Raw genomic sequence first — 17897 nt, forward strand, 5'->3', positions numbered from 1 at the left:
ACTGCTTACCATCTTTAAGATATTGAACAAATCTTGGTATTGAGTGTTCCAGAAATGCTGAATAACTTGATGATTGTACTATACTCTACAAAACAAACAGTACTGACAATTATTACTACATCAATTGGATATCTATGGTAAGATGCTGAGTCAATACCTTTTTTCTCTAAAAAAAAATATTACATCTCTACGCATAGCCGAGGGGAATACTGTCATGTGAGGTTCAACATGATTGCCTCACAGATATCTCATTCTACAGGGACACTGCTCCTGTGCATATTTACATAATGAGGTGCACAAGGGAGAAGCTAGAAGTGGTTCAAAAATTTCATGTGGGAATTTTTATGCCATAGCTGACATCCAGGCCAAATGCATCAAAAACATCATCTACCATACCGTCACCACTCTCGTGCATAATTTAAAGAATGAGGCACACAGGGGACAAACTAGAAGTGTTTTAAAAGTTCCTTGAAGAATTTGTATTCAGTAGCTGACTTCCATGCCTGCCATATGCATCAAAAACATGATATACTGGACCATACTACAGTTAGATATAATATGTATGGTACAAGTTGCCATGGTGTTTTTGACTGAAAGTTTTCACATTCGTGGATTAGATCTTTTCAAAATGGCATCTTCATCAAGGAAGAGAGCTACAAGTTAAACTGTAGCCAAAATAAAATACCAACCTCAAAGTTTTCACTGATTTCTTGTGCAGCTTTCAACTTTTTCTCTTCAGCTTTAGAAATTATCAAGTAAGAAAAATATTGATATACTTATTAGCTTCTACAGGAATTCTAGAAAAAGTGTATTGCAATATACATAAAAAATCATGCACAGATCTAACACAGATCATGACTTACATGTACTTTTTCAGTCTTAGGGAACTTTTCAGCTTACACAAGTGTGTGTGTGTAACTTTCAATCAAACAACTTGTCCAGCTCATATGGCATATAAAATAAATTACCTGTATTAACTGTGTGGTGTTAACATTACAGTGTACTGTGCTCTGCAGTTTATAGATCAACTACTCATATTGCCAGAGCTTTCTTAAATTTCCAGCACCATGAACCCTCATAGTTCTCTGCTGTACTTACACATGGAGGCCTCTGTTAAAATGTTGGTATATGTAGTAAACATCTTGATGATGTTTGCCGGCCCTGCCTCCTGTGGAGAGGTAACCGAAGTAGGACTTGCTGAAGCTGCCATCCTGCATAGTGTGAAAACAAACAGTACTGCATGTGGTTTGCTCTCAACATTTCCTGTTTCCTTGTTCACTTAATTAGCATTTTAACACACAGAGGAAAGGAGATGTTACTTAATTCTAAGGTCTTACTTTGCAGACTTGAGGAGTGAAATGATCATTTCACTCACGGGAAGATATGAACTCAATTAAGTGGCCTCGCTCCCAATGTGTGGCTTCATAACTCAGTTGTTAGAGCATCGCACCGGTATCGCGGAGGTCACGGGTTCGAATCCCGTTGAAGCCCTGATTTTTTTCAGGCTTCTCCTTTCCAATTGCTTAAATTGGAAAATTTACTGCGATGATCATTCTTCACTTTCAACTATAGTTACAGCATCAATAGATGTATACAAGCTTTATACGCCGTTTAGTAACAAACTGTGTTCAAAGGTTAATGATTAACTTTACACTATATAGCTAGCTTGTCGGTAAAAAAGCATGACCGATTAATTAAATCGAAATTAAACTTAAGAACTTTAATACAGAAAATACGTTATAAACGCAGCAACTGATTTCAAAGATAAGGTCAAAGTTAAGATTTAACGTTTAAGCTTAAGTTATGTTTTGCATGAATTTTCTGATGGAAACGAGATTATTATTACAGCCTTACAATTCTAAAATCTAACCTAGTTATATGACATCATATTGAACTCAAACGAATTAACAAATCCATGTGGGTTTTCTCCATTTAAAATGTGTATAAAGTTCTACATGTACAGTAGCAAAACGCTCCAAAGTAACAAAGCGGGACACAAGCCACGGAAAGTCAAGACATGTCAAACACTGACAACACTAGACTTGAAATCTCGTCGATGAACCCACTTGTCAATCCCATTAAGAACGTGATCGACAAAGAACGGAATTAACTAGATATTACCATACCTCAGTTTAAGCTAACTGGCCGGATAACTGATGCATTTTTCTGAGAAGATCATGACTATGACAACCTCATGAACACCTCCATCTTTGTTCCGCTTCTTGTCCCTCAGTGTGTGTTACATGAATTCATCACTGAATGGAGACCTTCAAATTTGACGGTCTGATTGTGCGCTTCCTCAGTAACGCAGAGCTGCTGCCTAATCATTCTGCCGGCGCACAAACACGTGTAAAGAGCACATTTTGCAGAAGCAATAACAACCTGGGATTATTCTTAGTTACACTTCGCCATTTTTATCCAGCATGGCGAAAAATAAGAGGAAAAGGAAACTGAAGGAACAGGACTTCCAAAAGGTGAAGCTGAAAGTCGGAAAGAAGTTACAACCTGCTCAGAATGCGACTGACACCTCGTTCAAATCGAGATCTGTTTTCATCCCAAACCAGCTTCAGAAACTCGACAGTGAACCAACAAATCAAAGAAATCAAACCCTGAAGGTAAGGCTTTCATACTGTTATGACTCTCTGTTAACTTTTATAAGTATCAGACGAAACCTTCGACAATTCAAGGAGTTAGAGGTGGGGTCGAGAAGAAAATTGTGCAGTCAGCGTTTCCTTTCAGTTGACTGTTCCACCCTTTAATTTCATTATGTTGTGTGTACAGCTTGCATCATGGCATTGGACATATAAATCTAGGAAAAATTGCTAGTGCTTTCTTTAGCACTTTGAGTTTATTTGACAGACTGAAAGTAAAGCCAACATGGCTTGAACATTGAAGTTGAACGTGCTATCCTTCTGTTCTGTGGGAGGACGGAAGAACTTTAATTGTCATGTGCAAAAAGTGAACACGCATCACACTTATCCCAGCCACTGAGCTACCAAAATTCTGACTGTGTGATTAAACAGCATAACCAATCTTGAACATTTAGTAATTAAAAGATAACAAGAAAAAAACTTTAAACTGAAGGAGGTAGAAACAACAAAAAGTTAACTGAGTTAAAAGCCATTTTAACCCATTGACTCTTGGAGCTTTTTGTCAAAAACGCATTTTTTGGTCATTTTGGAGGTTTTCAGGCTGGATATGGGCCAAATTAGCTCCAATCTACTCAAAAATCTACTCAAAAATCTACTCTTTTCCTTTTGCTGCATTGATTGATCTTCTTCTGGGCTTGCTTCCAGTTTAAAACATTCTGAGAAGGCATCATCGTGACAGGCAATTTTTGCCATGGAGTAGCCATGTGTAGTGGCAGGAAATTTTCCTCTGAGTTTTTGACTCAACTTTTTGAGCATTTTTGTGCATATCTCAGGCTCCATTGGGCCAATCACTCTGATCTGGATATCACTGGAAAGATCTTTTCCTCCTGCAGAAGTTGAGCATAGATGATGCCAATTTTGGTCAAAGGTGATGACGTCAGAAGTGGAAGAAAGGCCAAGGCTCGTCACGGTCGGTTACGGCCAGCACAGGAGTCAATGGGTTAAAAGAATCAATATTACTGCTTAGGTAAAAGCTTAGTGTTTTTGTTATTCTTATAGGATTTACTTGCCCAAGTGGGCCATTACAGTGTCACAATGAGAAAGGAAGCACTAGTTGGTCTTAAGGATCTGTTTCAGCTCCATGAGAATCTTCTGGAAGAAAATCTTGGAATTATAACCAAAAGAGTAGCCGAGAAAATGACAGACAGCGACCCATCAGTTCGGCAATCACTTCTTCTATTATTCTGTTTTATATTTCCATTGGTACCACAGGAAAGGATGGCCCCATTTTCTCCAATCATCATGGCTCACTTAAGCTGTGCAATGACACACATTTATGATGACATTCAGCATGACTCGCTTGGTTTTCTAGAACTGTGTCTTCAATACTTCCCAACTTTAATGGTGACTAGTTCTTCACAGCTGATTCAAAACTTTGTTGGCATGATTTCATATCAGGGCACTTCAGGTACTAAGAAGTCAAAAGGATTAAAGCAAAAAGTAGGAAAAGGACTTTCTGTGAATCCAAAGGGAAAACTCTCTTCTTTAAGGTCACGTTTAAAAGTCCTACAGCAATTGTTAGCTTTTTTAAAAGCCTTGGAATCTTCTACAAATTCTTGCCAAGCAGAAAGCTCTTTTACATCAATGAACCATGTTGATGTATCAAGCAGCAAACCCATATTTCATTTTCAGAAGCATCTACCAACACAAATTCAGGTTTTGCAGCATTCTGTTGAAGAACCAATGTTACTACCCTTCACCTTTGACAACACCGTAACATTTGGTATGCAATCAGTTAACACAGGAAGTGAGTCCAATATTTTAACTGATGGCCAAAAAACGAAAGATTTCATGGAAACAATTGTGCCTTTACTGTTGGAATGCTGGGTTGAATGTAACCCTGCCCAAGTGATAACTGGTCTCCCAGACAGTGTGATGTCTCCTTCATCCATCAATGTCATGTTAGCTATAGCAGAAATTTTCAAAGTTATTTTCAAAGCAGCTGAAAGAAATCAAACAAAGCATTCCAACATCCTGGAGCAGACTAAAGTTGAAAACTTCCTGCCTGATATATACAGAGAACTTAATCATCACTTTATGAGCCACTTTCCATTCACAGCATGTCATACTCCATTGCTTAAGAAAGAGAAAAAGAAGTTTGGAAAATCATCTCAACAGGATGTGGGAGATAAAATCAGTTCTTCTGTGTTAACTCTAAACCTTGCAATCTGTGAAGTAATGCTACAGTTTGTAAGAAATGATGTTGCTTTAAAGAAGAAGTATCATTCTGCAGTTCAGAAACTTGAAGACTTTGTTATAGAATCACTGCTGTTGAAGGCAAAAGGAGGTGCTTGGGCTCAACAATTTCAGACAGAGCATGTGGAGAATTTAATCAAGTTTGCTCATCAGATTCTTTGTGGAAAACAAGGTAATGTATTGCAAATTGTATGAGCATATGCATGGTACCATGTTATCAAATCTGCATGTTCAAACCAATAAATACTGTATAATACGACATAGGTTCAGCTAAGAGTGATTTTGGGAAAATTATGAGTGAAAGAAAGGCCATGGCAGAATGCAGCACCTTTTCCCTTTAAATACTACCTTAAATTCTGAGGCTTATGGGTATAAAACATAAGAAATTAATTAGTTATCCCATAACCTCAATGTGATTTCTTTTGTTGTATTACCCGAAGCCTCAGAACCACATGCTTAAAAGTGTCTTTCATGTTTATATGTCTGTGTGAATTAAACATAAAAGAGTTCAATTATGGTAGATACCAGGGAAGTAAACTGATGAATACAGTATAATAAAATGTGCTTTTTAAAATCTAGTAGTATTTTTCTTTTTAATTTGTTTGAAGATTCTGATACAGCAAGACAACTGCTCAGTGCAACTTTCAACTTGTACCAGTCCAGCCATGTCATGTGTGGGACAAAGAAGATGCTGATGGTGTTTTTTAGCAGCCTTGCATTTCCTGAGAACCCAGATGTGTCGAGGTGAATTTCTCCTTTTCAAGTTTAACATAATACTTACACCTTTAGGTCAATGCACTGCTCTTCCTACTTTCTAGAGTTTCTTGATCCCAATAGATTAAATGATCATTTTTATTCAACAATTTTTGATGTTTACACTAGACATGAAGAGGTACATGCAGTGGTTCAGAAATGGCTCCAAGGATTGCCAAGTGTGTTGCTGCTGTTGAAGGATGCCAGCCCAAGCATGACAGAACTTGTCCTTAGAGACATGAAAAAGGCAATGGTGCAATGTGTCCCACAACCAGATCACAACTTTTTGGCTCATCTGTCCTTGTTCTTTTGTGGGTTTTCTGATTTGTAGAAATCTGTGATACTTTGAGTATAAATTTATTTTTGAGGATACGATGATACGATATACATTATAATACTGCTTAGTAATTAGGTCGTGGGAAAGTATCTCGGTCATCTCAGGAATGCTAAGTGGTCTTGAAAGTAACTTTCAGAAATCAATCCTCCATAGAAAAAAAGATCATAGTGACTGGTACATTTACCCATAACAACATACAGAAAGGTTATCACAGGGACAAATATTACCAAAACATGGCTTTCCTTTTGTATAATGGACTGTGTGACTGGGGCTTGCTTGGTATTCTGGTAACCTGTACAGTTGCCATATATTTTTCCTATGGAGGATTGCTGTACAAGTAATTGTTTACACAAGGCTTAGTAACACAAAGCAGTATCCTAGACAGTTGAATTTATTTTTTAATCAGTATTTACATGTTTGGATAAATTCTATGAATTTTTTTCAGCCAAGAATAGTGGACCTTTTGTAAACTTGAGTGAAACCATTCAGAGATCAGCAGTGGAGCTGTTGTTTCACCTTCCATCATTGGATGACAGTTTGCTACAAAACATTGTGTGCTGCTGTCATGGTGGTCAAGTTGGATTATCAGTGATTCAATACATTCTCCAAATCCTGCATTACAGGTTGATTGTTTATGCTGTACATGTAGTTTAAAATGATTTCAGGTGAAAATGAGTTCAAACTAGTTTGATTTGTATTTTGCCTTGCTTAGGATTATGGTAATAAATATGGAACAAAGAAAGATACATATGAGGCTGGTTTAAAATCATTTTGACCTGAAATTCATTTTAACCTGCCACATATAAGTACAGTCTAGGGTTATATTTCCATACATTTTATCTGAACAATCTGGTTTCTGATATTGTAGTAGTTAGATAGGAAGTCTAGACCATTTGGCTACAGGGGAAAACCTGAATCGTTTGTACATGCTTGTTTCATTTGCTAAACTTGGAAAATTTTTACATGCATTTTTCTCTATTACATATACTGTATCAACTGTATTATGAAACAGTGCATTTAAAACCTGACTCCAATATATATGAAAGCTGATTTATCAGATGTGCAATTGCATCATCAGGCTTGTTTTTTGTCATTCTAGCCTTTCTTTGTGTATATATGGGAGGGTAAATCAAGATTTTGTTGCAAAGTCTTGATTAAGATGGGCAAAAAATGCTACCTACCATTAAAGCAGATTCAATAGATTTTGACACACACATCTTATAGGAATTTTGTATGATAATTTTTTGAGGCAAACTTCACTACATACATGTACCTAAGAGCAGTGTCCTCAAACTTCATGTTCTAGCTCATTTACCAATAATTTGTCCTCTTCAAAGTGGAGGAAATACCATGGATGAGTTAAATTTGTATTGACTTTGCCTTTTAACTTACCAATCCATGTGGTGTTTTCTGTGTAGGTCTCCAGGCTATCAAGGATTTATGTGCCACCCTGCAGCATTTTCTCTTGAAACATACTCAAGTGTTCTTTTAAATGTAGCAGTAGGTGAGTGAGACGTTAATTATTTTGCTTTACAAGTGCGTTTTAAATTCATTGTAAGTTACAGTAACAGGCTCAGCTGGGAATTAGCATTACAGTACTGAACTCTACCTTGCATTCTTCTTATCTGGTATTTTTCTGGCATGGTACATGTACATTACTTATAACAACTTTTTTATATGGCTTGTGTTTGTAGCTGATATAACACGCATTCTGATTGGCTAATATTAGGACATTATTCTCCCGTAATGCCCACAGACCGATTACTGGCCTTCAAAGGCCATACAGTAAACAACTTATTGACCGAAAATGTTTGGTCTTTACAGGAAAATCTCAAACCTCAACCTTGACATATTGACCTCGCTATTGCTTGGTCAATACGACTGGTTTGAGATTTTCCTGTAAAGACCTCCGTCTCAGTTAATGAGGAGTTATTAATATTGCAGTGATAGAAGATATGGCTCAAGACCAACACCAGTATTACTCATTGATAGTTCTGTACCATTTTCCTTTAGGGCACTTTCCATTTTCCATTAACTTCAGGTGTAAGGGTTTTTTGAACACTTCTGACGATTCTCTTGTGGGCTAAACAAGATTCACAAAAAATTTTCATAGAATGTTGATTTGTGTGACCTTGCAGGCTTCTCTAAGAAACAGTTGACTGAGTATCAAGACACAACAAATCTTGCAGAGACCCACAAGCTGACTGACTTCATGTAAGAACATGTTTAGTGTTGATCAGCCTTGGAAATCGTAAAACTCCATACCAGTTATTAAAATGTGCTCACCTCTTCTTCCTTGTTGGCTTTAGAGACTGCAGCTTTTGCATAGTGGAAGAACACACACAGGTGAACATACATGTCATAGCAGAGTATTAAATTTTGTAAAATAATGGCATAGGGTCATTACTTTATCAGTTTATACTAATTTATACTGTCATGTGTCACCCCCTCTCTAAATAAAGTTAACTGATGGCCAAATGATTTACATGAAAAAACGCTTGCAAAAGACCCTTTGCAGGCCCTGTTTTTCTTCTGGCTTTAGTTTACACATGGCGTTATTTTGATATTTGTTTAATCATGATAGCAGAGGAAAAATAGGCCACAAGGGGTAGGGCTGGTCTTTGTTTGTTTTTACCTTTTTTGACCTGTATTGCTTTGCAGTTTATCTTGTAAGAACCTCTATTGTTAGCAGTGTAAGTATGGTGTGTATTTTTGATTTAGTTTTTGTTTCTGTCCACGGTTAGGAAGAACAAACTGAACATGAACTATCCAAGGGTCCACAGAGCAATGTTTTAAAGTTATGGCAGACTCATCAGATGAAATTACAGGTAATTTTAAATCACCAACTTGTGTTTGTGATTTTAATTTAGTTGAAGAGTGTATTTAAGAATTCAAACTTTATGAGCAAACCTCTTAAGAGTGCATTTTTGTATATTAAATCTTTTGTTGTTTCTTAGGCAGTGTGCCAGTGCTTCAAGCAATGCCATCAGCCTAACCTTCTACCACAGCATATGGGTCTGCAGCTGGAAACATATTTGGTAGGAGAATTTACATATTTATGTGTTCATCAGCATCCATTTAGTGTGAAGCAATTAACATAACTTTACCTATGTTATTTGTTGGAGTGGGTTAGCAATATGAAATTTCATGTTAATGTCATGCTGGCTACAAAACGTTCAGAGTCAGACCAAGTGTTGTGATCTTCTGGTTTCTGTAGCATGCAGCGATGAGAAGTATTGCTACTCCCCTTGAATGGGATGTTAGTCTATTGCAAGGCTACCCCCCACTCCCCCCCCCCCTCCAGCATTAAATCCACCATTATCCATTTCTACACCTAAGTGGAGAGAGGCACTGTGAGAGTAAAGTATCTTGCTTCAGAATATAATGCAATGACTTGAACTAACCATTTGGCCCCTGTGCAGTTCCCACTAATAAGTATTTGTTCTAGCTAATCTTCTGGTCCTTAAAAACAATTGGAAACTGTTGGAGTGCTTCAATAAGATTGAAAGAAAATAGCACATGTTACTCCCAAAACAATATGACAGTTGCAAATAAAGATTTGCCTGTAATATGAATTATATGCTTGATCTCTTCTACTCCTTTTTTTTCTCACCAGCGTGACTTTAAAGTTCTTCCTGTATCTGCAGCACTCAGCCTTTTATGGTTGGTTCGATGGTAAGTGTTCTAAGAAAAATGATAATCAGTTAAAATTTTGCAACAACTTAGCTTAGAATTACATTTACTTCTTGCCCTCTTGCTCCCCTCCCCTGTGATATTGATATGGGTTGCTGTAGTGTTTTTACAATACTCAGTAGGATAATTTCAAAAATCAATTAATTCATTTATTATTGCGATGGTCATACCTGAATTGTTGTCATATTTTCAGGAGCAATTGGGTCATTATCATTGTAAGAAGTACACGTTACTGTGAGAGGTGAATTGATCAACATGACACGAGCATGGGACAAAGAAAAAATCTGAGTCCCCGACAGGAATCAGTTAAATGACCTTGCTCTTCATGAGTTCTTGTAGCTCAGTGGATAGAGTGCACGCCCGCTGCTCGGGAGGTCACGGGTTCGATTCCCGTCAGGGACTTTGATTTTTTTTCTTTGTCCCATGCTCATGTCCTGTTGATCAATTTACCTTTCACATTTCATAACCAAGTTAAAATTCACCATCTTTTCACTTATCACTACATGTCACTGTTTCCAAAAACAAACTTAATTTCAACTGCGTGTAGGAATTAATGCAAATGTAAAAGTGATCCGCTGGTAGCACTAGGCTGATCTAGGCGGATCAGTTATTATCAGATTACGTATATTAGATTACTTACCGGTAAATGTTGTGTCGTTGTTGTTTTTTTTTTTTTTACCTGCTACTTCTAGCGTGGTGGAATTGACTTCACCATCAGACTCTCTAGGCAGCCTGGGCAGCAGGTTACCAGCCAACCTGTTATTAAATCTTGTACCGTTGACTCTGGTTTGTTTACAACACTGTGCAAGCACGACTTCATCGAGTGTTGCATTGGAAGTTAACAACAGCGACTCAACTAGCAGTACAGCTTCACTTGTGAATAAGCACTTGTTTGAGGCAGCCGTGGAGTTGCTGGCGGCAGTTCCAGGAATTATCACCGATATGCTGTCGCTTTTGCAGAAAATCACGTCAGGTGTCACCGTATGCGATTTTTGACAGTTTAGTCCCAATTTTTATAACCTAGGGTGCGTTCTTTTGGACTTCCTTGATTCCACTCTGGACAGTGATTAGCCAATTTCTTTGATGTGTCATGACCTGAGTGATCCTGCCAAAGAAACACAACATAAGATCAGTCTCCTGGTATGAGTTAATATTCGAGCGTCTTAGCGGGCTCGTGTACTTGACTAGCCCTGAAAGAGTGAGGGACTGATTACAGTCTGAACTTACAGTTACCAAAGTTTGTTTTGTTGTGTTTTTTTGTTTTTTGTTTTTGTTTTTTTTTGTTTGAAATTTTTTGATTCTGATTACTCAATACGTACAAGTGTCGGACTGAACAAAGCCAGGAGCCTGACAAAGCCCAGAACTAACCGAGCACATGTGGCTTATCTTACACAAGAATTTTTAAAGGAACTACTTCACGGTTTGCACATCCGTTGAAAAGTTTAGCCTAAATTTTTCTAGTGCGTCGTTTATAATCCGTGTTAATCTTCTCCATCCTCAACCATCGTTGTTCCCTTGTGGTTTATTATTATCTCTTTGGTGTTTTTCTCTGTCTATTATTTTCAGGTTATTTTGTACGTGGCCAAAATAACTCCTTTAACAGCTCGATTTTGGTTATGTCCTATTAAACTGTAGGAAACTCCGAGTCTGTCAAGCAGAACTGCGCAGCCATACTCACTAAACTGTTGGGTTCTGACGCGAGACAGGTTCTCCTTCAGTCAGTGGACGTTTTACCGCTTCTTGTTACTCGTATCTTGGTAAGTTAGTTTGTGTACACAAAATTAAACCATACTGTGTGCAAGCTTCCATTCTGTGTAATCAACAAAACGAAGGTTTTTCCCTGTGTTTGCGCTCGACGTGCGAAAAAACGCGGGAACTGGCAAGGGAAAAATAGGGGGACTCAGGAGAGTGATCCCTGTGTTCTTCCCAGACTCCTCTCGTTCTTTATTGCTGCGACACTGATTCAATCAATCAGCTGGTGTAGGTGGATTAAAGGTTTAAATCTAAATACTTTTTTTTTTTACCTTTTAGAGCTCAAAGGACGCTGGGTCTTGTCATAAACAGTGGTTTGTTGATCTTCAGTATCAGTATTCCTTGTTTAAAGTGGAAGCCGGTCTGACATGATCGCCACCGACAGAGAAGCTGTCAGAGAATGTAAACACCTCACAGAATTACTATGTCACGAGAGCCTACGCACTGTCACTACCTCAGGAGTCCTGGTGCCTAAGTGGTGGGCTTCACATAGGGCTACGCTCTGTATGCCGTTATGGTCGAAAACAAGAAATACATAAATAAAATCAAGTATCCTTGAATTTTTGGCGTATGTTTTTTTTTTTTCGTTTTACTGTAAGCTTATGAGATGTACAACAAAAAGTCCCGAACCACGGCGAGATTTGAAGTGCCCCACAGTTGTAACACGTGATTGGCAGTTTGCGACTTCTGACAAAAGCTCGTAGTTTCAACTTGACTGTAATGTCGCGAACAAGGAGTGTGGAACGCACGTTTTTATGGCCCAACTCCACTTCTCTTCTCTCTGTTTATTCAACCTGCCATTTTGTTTTTCTAATGCCAGTTTTTCTCGAATAGATTTGAAAAAGTCTTGTTTGTTTCCATTGTGGCTAGGTTGATCACATGCGTCCCTCCTTGACCACAGAGTCCTTCCCAGTTCGCCGTATTTCACTATTAAAAAGTAAAGGAGCTTGGAGTTGAGGCAGTAAGTACTGCTGAGTATTTTTCACGTCTTTTATTGAACAAAGGACGTTTTTGTCGTCTGCGTTTCCATTTGGCGATTTGATTTTTCGTAACATTTATACGCAGCCGTTTTTTCGAAAGCTAATTGTATGTAAAATACACATTTAATTAGTGAGATACGGAGCGCCGTTATCTAATATCTTTGTGTAAAGGATTAAAACTAGAGGTAAACATTGCGTAATTAGTATCTATATTTTTTAATTCAAACCAAATCACGGAACTGGTTAGATCTTATCGGTGCAAGCAAGATTCATTTTCGTCTTTTATTTTTCAAGCAAATAAAACGTGTCTCGTGTTTTAACATTCTTTCTTTATTGAAAACAAAGTAAAGTTTACACAGCTCAGAAAAATAAAAACACTTCTGCTTGGGAAACCATGCGAATTCTATTTGCGCTTAATATACTGAAAGAAATTTTATCATGACTCGTGCTGTGAACCTTTTACACAGCCAACATCATATGCCCTGCTTGATTATTGAAAATGAGCAAATTAATGTCGTAAAAATGAACAAAATAACAAGTCTTTGCATATTCTTCGTAATTCTATGATGTTTTATTGGGCATAATTCTAAAATAAATCCAGTTCAATACAGGTAGAGTCTTTAATTGCTTGGGGAACCATGCGAATTCTATTTGCGCTTAAAATATTGAAAGAAATTTTGTCTTGGATAATTTTAACCGTGACTCATGCTGTTGAACCTTTTACACCGCCAACATCACATGCCGTGCTTGATTATTGAAAATGAGCATATTAATGTCATAAAAAGGAACAAAGATATTCCTTGTAATCCTATGATATTTTATTGGGCATAATTCTGTAATAAGTCCAGTTTTAATACAGGTAGAGTCTTAAATTTTCTTGATAGACGAATATTTTTCGTTTGTATTAATCGGATATAATTATCATGACAAAAGTACTATTTTGCAGTCAACATCTCAAAGCATACAATGAAACGACACAATTTGCAGTCAAAAGTGTCTTCGCTCAAGACTTAATCGAGTTGCGATTCTAAATCCATAGCTAGGAAGAATTTAACTGGAATATTAATAAGATAGATTTCATGTGTTATTATTTGACCGAGAAAATTTGATTGCCTGAGAGAAGACAAATTTATCGTTAAGTTTTAATTTATAATGCAAATTAATAATAAAAATGAGTGATCGTATGACGTGTAGTTGAAAATTACAGTCATTGCAGATTGTGCCCGAAAGGCACGTGCAATTATAAGATAATTTTCAAATATAACTCGAAGTGAAAATTCTTAATTGCACTCCCATCTATTCCCATCCCTTTATTTGTTTAAATACAATTTCAAAGATAAATTGATAAAAAGCAGATTGTATTGAAAAATATATTTTTGTAATATGTGTCTAGCCAGTTGTCTAAAAAGACTGTAGTATGCAATATTTCTCAGCCAAAGGCAGTAAAAGATTAAGTCAAATTTTCTAACAGATAAAAAGTCCGTGTTCTGCTCTTTTTAAAAAAGCTCTTAACATCAGAGATGATTTTTATTATTAAACACTTTAACATTAATTGCAATCTAGCACGCAGTAATACAAATAACAAACTCAGTCTACTTCGCTACTCTTAAGTATTACAGTACTGTGAAGTTAAAAGGTTTCACTCTGTTTAAAAACGCGACCAAAGTTCATTAGGTTTGCGATGAAATATTATCAGATGAGTGATCTTCAAAACGCTTAGTTGTTCATTCTGTTTGCCAGCAATATGCCCCCAAAACATTTTGGAAAACTTGCAAAATCAATTTACATTAATTAAAAATTGATGTAAAATCGGTCACAAATTCGGACAGGTTGGTGAAATTTCTCATTTGTTGGATTGGATGTCAACTTTAGAAATAAAGTACACAGAAAAGGTAAGGCATTTGCCCAATCTTTGCAGCTGATTCCATTTAAAAGGCGACTAAGTACATAGGATGTGATAATCACAATGTGTGGGCTTAATAGGACGCCATGCTAATTTGCACCCCTACACCAACACTAATGGTTTCATTCTAGCCATTTATTTCCGATCTTGTGAATTATACAAAAGGTTATCATTTGACTCTTCAAATCTTACTGTATTCTCTAACCTCATTATGAAGAAACTTATGTCAATATATTGCGACGAAAGAAATATTTTTCAAAGCTCATGAATACATTTACATTTACAGTTAAATATTTTCACGTTCGCTCACGCAACTACGCTACGGAAAGTGAAGCCGCCCTTCTTGGACTTGTGGAGTTTCTATAATAAATTAAGCAGAATACATCAAAAGATTTAAATTAATGGTTTTTATGACACACATAAGTTCCCTTCTTATGGTCAATGCAATTAGTGGTTTTCGCATTTTTCTCACTGCCCAAACAGATGACCTCGGAAGTCACAGCGCAATCAGTGACGATGATAAATTAGTAGTGACACGATAATGCGCTTAATATGTTTTGTAAAACTATAAAGGAGGATTATTCCAATTACTATCTGGCGATTTTTCACCGAAATTTACATGAAGTCACCTCTAAATTCTATATTGAAATTGAACTGACTTCGTACGCAAACCTAAAATTGACCTATATAAATTATAAAATAAAATTATTTAATGAAAGATGTTGTAACATATACAGTGTATATATATAATCAATCTTCAACCGCTTCCACATAGTACTTTTTTATAGGCCTCTCTAAATTCATTTTTCATGAATCCATAAACCAGAGGATTGACAGCACTGCTACATGCAAGTGTAAAGATGTTAAAAAAATAAAGTTGTCTAGGTAGGGTGTAATAACCAGCAAAGATCTCGTACAGATCCGCAATGTTTGTGGGGATCCAACAAATGATAAATGCGACTACGGTAACGAATAGCATTGTTGTTACCTTAACCTCCTCAGCGAAGGCAATTGAGCTGTCGCTGTGAAGAGAAGAGTTTGCGACGTGAGCAAAATGCGCGCGGATTTTCCTGAACACTTTATAGTAACTGAAATAGATTGCTAAATACGTTAAAGACATATTAAGGGAGTACGTTATAGTACAATATAACCCCAATGCGCTTTTGAGGTTCACCTTCGCCCAGCATATACCCTTTCCAGGGTGATAAAAAAACACTGTTTCGCCAAACGAAAATGCAACAAACGTGACCAACGTTATTGCAATCCAAGATATCGCGATGGATATGAAAACATTCTTCTTGCTGAATATCTTCTGGTAAAGGCCTGGTAAACATACGATCTTCACATAACGATTCACGGCAATCATCCCCAAGGTAAGCAGCGAAACAGTGGAGCAAACCGAGATCAGACTCCCTTGCAGTTGGCAAATGAAATTTCCAAACGGCCATGTCCCTTGTATGAACACCACAAGTGTCAGCGGCATACTCGTGATCGCAATAACGATGTCCGTGGCTGCCAGAGATAACAAGTAATAGTTCTGCGTTCGTTGTAGCGTTTGAGTTTTGAAAACTGCTATCGTTAACATGATATTTCCCAGGACGGCGGTCAATAACACGACGAGGTAGATCGTAGACTCAATACCAACCAACCAGCTCCCTCTAGAAATAAGCTCTTGCTCGAGTGCTGTGAATCTTTGTTGGGTGTCGTTCATGATGGTATCGGTTGAATTCTTCTTCAGGACCTCTTGTGCCTCAAATTAGTGTTGGCGAGGAACACCTCCGTTTATGAAACGAATACGCTCCCAAGGAAGTTTTAATTGCTGTTATGACGTCAACCGGAGACAGCCCTTGCTTAATTCAAAAGATATGCACTTTCATTTTCTCTCATGGTGTAAGCCGAATATTCGGACCTGTTTCATAAATAAATAAAGTTTACCTATCCGAAAACAAAATGGGCAAAAGCTGCAACGGACTGTGAGTTCAACAGGTTATGAAAAAAAAGGTAAAATTATCTGTAGATCGCGTGAGCAACCACATCATCTGTACTTAGACTGTATTTTGTATTCAAATTTAACACGATTCGTGTCAGTTAAGAATGAAGCACCTGTGTGATGCGATATTTGTAACTTATGAATTTTAAACATGGAAACCACTCATTTCAGTCGTCGAAGTAGCTTTCACATAGGCAGCCAAAGTCAACAGTCAACTATTCATATGTGATTAAGGAAACGAAAATACGGTTTCCCACCTAAAAGTTATATTGCTAAGCTATCATCAAGGATTCATTAATACCTTCCACCCCACGCCAATGCAACAACAGTGTATTGCGCATTTGAGGTGACTTCACCGAAATACAGTTACTTTAGGTAAAAAGCTGAAACTGAGCGAAAAAACTATTATCTCTTCACTGGAGAGTTTCGGCATTAAAAATATTGTTGTTATTTGATAGTCAGGCTTGGGGAATTGCTAAATTGAAAAAAGATGAGTAGTAGGTGAAGATCACCCACTACTTGATGCTTTAATTTATATTTATTCGCCGTTGACAATACATGTTTGGAAACTTCTTAAGCTTTCTTTTATAAGCAACAACGGCATCTGCTTAAAGTTTACACGTGAAAGAGCGCGATCTTTCAAAAGTATTGTATTTTTTTCAAACTCAAACAACCCGTGACATCAAATGATTTCTCAAATTTCCGGAGAGAATTTTCAAGAGGTTCCATTTAACGACAGCCAGTTGTCATAAGGCATAAAATTACCATAGTTTTGTTATTTCTGTGTTTAACCATAACTGGTATTGAAAGGAAATTTTTGAAAGGAAATTCAGCAGCTTATTAACTGTAGAACCAAGCCTTTGAATTCAAGTACTTTTATGTACCGAAGCTAGTAGTTAGAGCAACTGTTCGTTTAAGTTTTCTGCCAGAGTTTAATTACAAAAGATCTTTTGGGTTGTAATAACATTTCTAAAAAGGGTCACATATTGTCAATGGTTAATTCAGCTTTGGGACTACTTGCCGAAATTCACGTCACCCATTCATTTCAATAGGACTAGTTAAACAACTTGTTACTTGAGAAATCAACAAATGCTTATTGCATACATTTGCTGACAGCTGATTTATTTTAAGTGAGAATTCAGTGGGCAACGAAGCTGCTTCTTAATACCTTTCAATTTGTAAGCTATTCACTAGTTTTAATTTAGTTTCGGTAGTTTTTAATTTAGAGTCATTTAGTTCGAACTTTCCCCTCCAAGTAGCGGACACTTGCAACAATAGACCATTGAGCTGAAACTAGAATTTTTATTAGTTTACGCTATCCTCAAACGAGGATAGTGCACAAGCTTTTTCGATTAAATTTTGATTACAAATCAACCTTGATTAAACGTAGTTATATTGTTGCTGCTTGACCAGTTCGTGGTTGGACCAGGTACCCAATAGCCTCTTTCAAGCGCTCAGTTAGTTAGGGTGAAGGGCGAAAAATGGCGCACGAAAAAAGTAGGAGCGAAGCGCGGCGCCCCGGCCTACCCCAACGAACTAAACGCCTGACAGAGGCTGGATACCGGAGAGTGTCATGGTCGCTTCCTTGCAAGGGAGCCGCCCAGTTTGAGTCTAATTTCGCAGAGGAAAAAAAGAAAAATAC

At 37.3% G+C, this 17897-nt stretch overlaps 3 protein-coding genes across 9 annotated transcripts in view; 1 reads left to right on the top strand and 2 right to left on the bottom strand.

The window, feature by feature from the left end:
* LOC110047822 (transformation/transcription domain-associated protein-like) overlaps window positions 1–2241 on the bottom strand; it is a 54618-nt gene extending 52377 nt beyond the window's left edge. For all 4 annotated transcript variants that reach the window (XM_089284000.1, XM_089284001.1, XM_089283999.1 and 1 more), the window contains exons 1-4: window positions 2127–2241; window positions 1099–1211; window positions 690–739; window positions 10–85 (exon numbers count right to left, since the gene is read on the bottom strand). In XM_089284000.1, the coding sequence (XP_089140126.1) occupies window positions 10–85; window positions 690–739; window positions 1099–1210 (238 nt within the window). In that variant the 5' untranslated portion in view covers window position 1211; window positions 2127–2241. The remainder of the gene's footprint in view (window positions 1–9; window positions 86–689; window positions 740–1098; window positions 1212–2126) is intronic.
* Window positions 2242–2307: 66 nt separating this feature from the next.
* Window positions 2308–11942, top strand: LOC110069169 (testis-expressed protein 10-like). Of its 4 annotated transcripts, none has more exons than XR_016205833.1 (14): window positions 2308–2615; window positions 3651–5019; window positions 5456–5591; window positions 5730–5911; window positions 6383–6560; window positions 7356–7441; window positions 8076–8151; window positions 8247–8283; window positions 8682–8765; window positions 8895–8975; window positions 9554–9612; window positions 10323–10603; window positions 11197–11387; window positions 11662–11688. XR_016205833.1 is itself a non-coding variant. In XM_089284003.1 (14 exons), coding segments are annotated over exons 1-14 (2892 nt in total). In that variant the 5' UTR covers window positions 2308–2423; the 3' UTR covers window positions 11663–11942. The 4 variants fall into 4 exon arrangements, 3 of the variants coding, with proteins under 3 accessions (XP_089140129.1, XP_089140130.1, XP_089140128.1); XM_089284003.1 differs by having other exon boundaries at window positions 10323–10611; window positions 11266–11387; window positions 11662–11942; XM_089284002.1 differs by having other exon boundaries at window positions 2309–2615; window positions 11266–11387; window positions 11662–11942.
* A 2443-nt stretch (window positions 11943–14385) lies between these two features.
* LOC110047793 (octopamine receptor beta-1R-like) lies at window positions 14386–16339 on the bottom strand. The gene has a single exon (XM_020753535.2). It carries the CDS (start codon window positions 15974–15976, stop codon window positions 15023–15025), a length of 954 nt encoding a protein of 317 aa, XP_020609194.1. The 5' UTR covers window positions 15977–16339; the 3' UTR covers window positions 14386–15022.
* Between the last annotated feature and the right edge of the window lie 1558 nt (window positions 16340–17897).

This window comes from Orbicella faveolata, unplaced genomic scaffold, assembly GCF_042242905.1.
Source record: "Orbicella faveolata isolate gen_17 unplaced genomic scaffold, um_ofav_v1 contig_13, whole genome shotgun sequence".
Taxonomy (NCBI): domain Eukaryota; kingdom Metazoa; phylum Cnidaria; class Anthozoa; order Scleractinia; family Merulinidae; genus Orbicella; species Orbicella faveolata.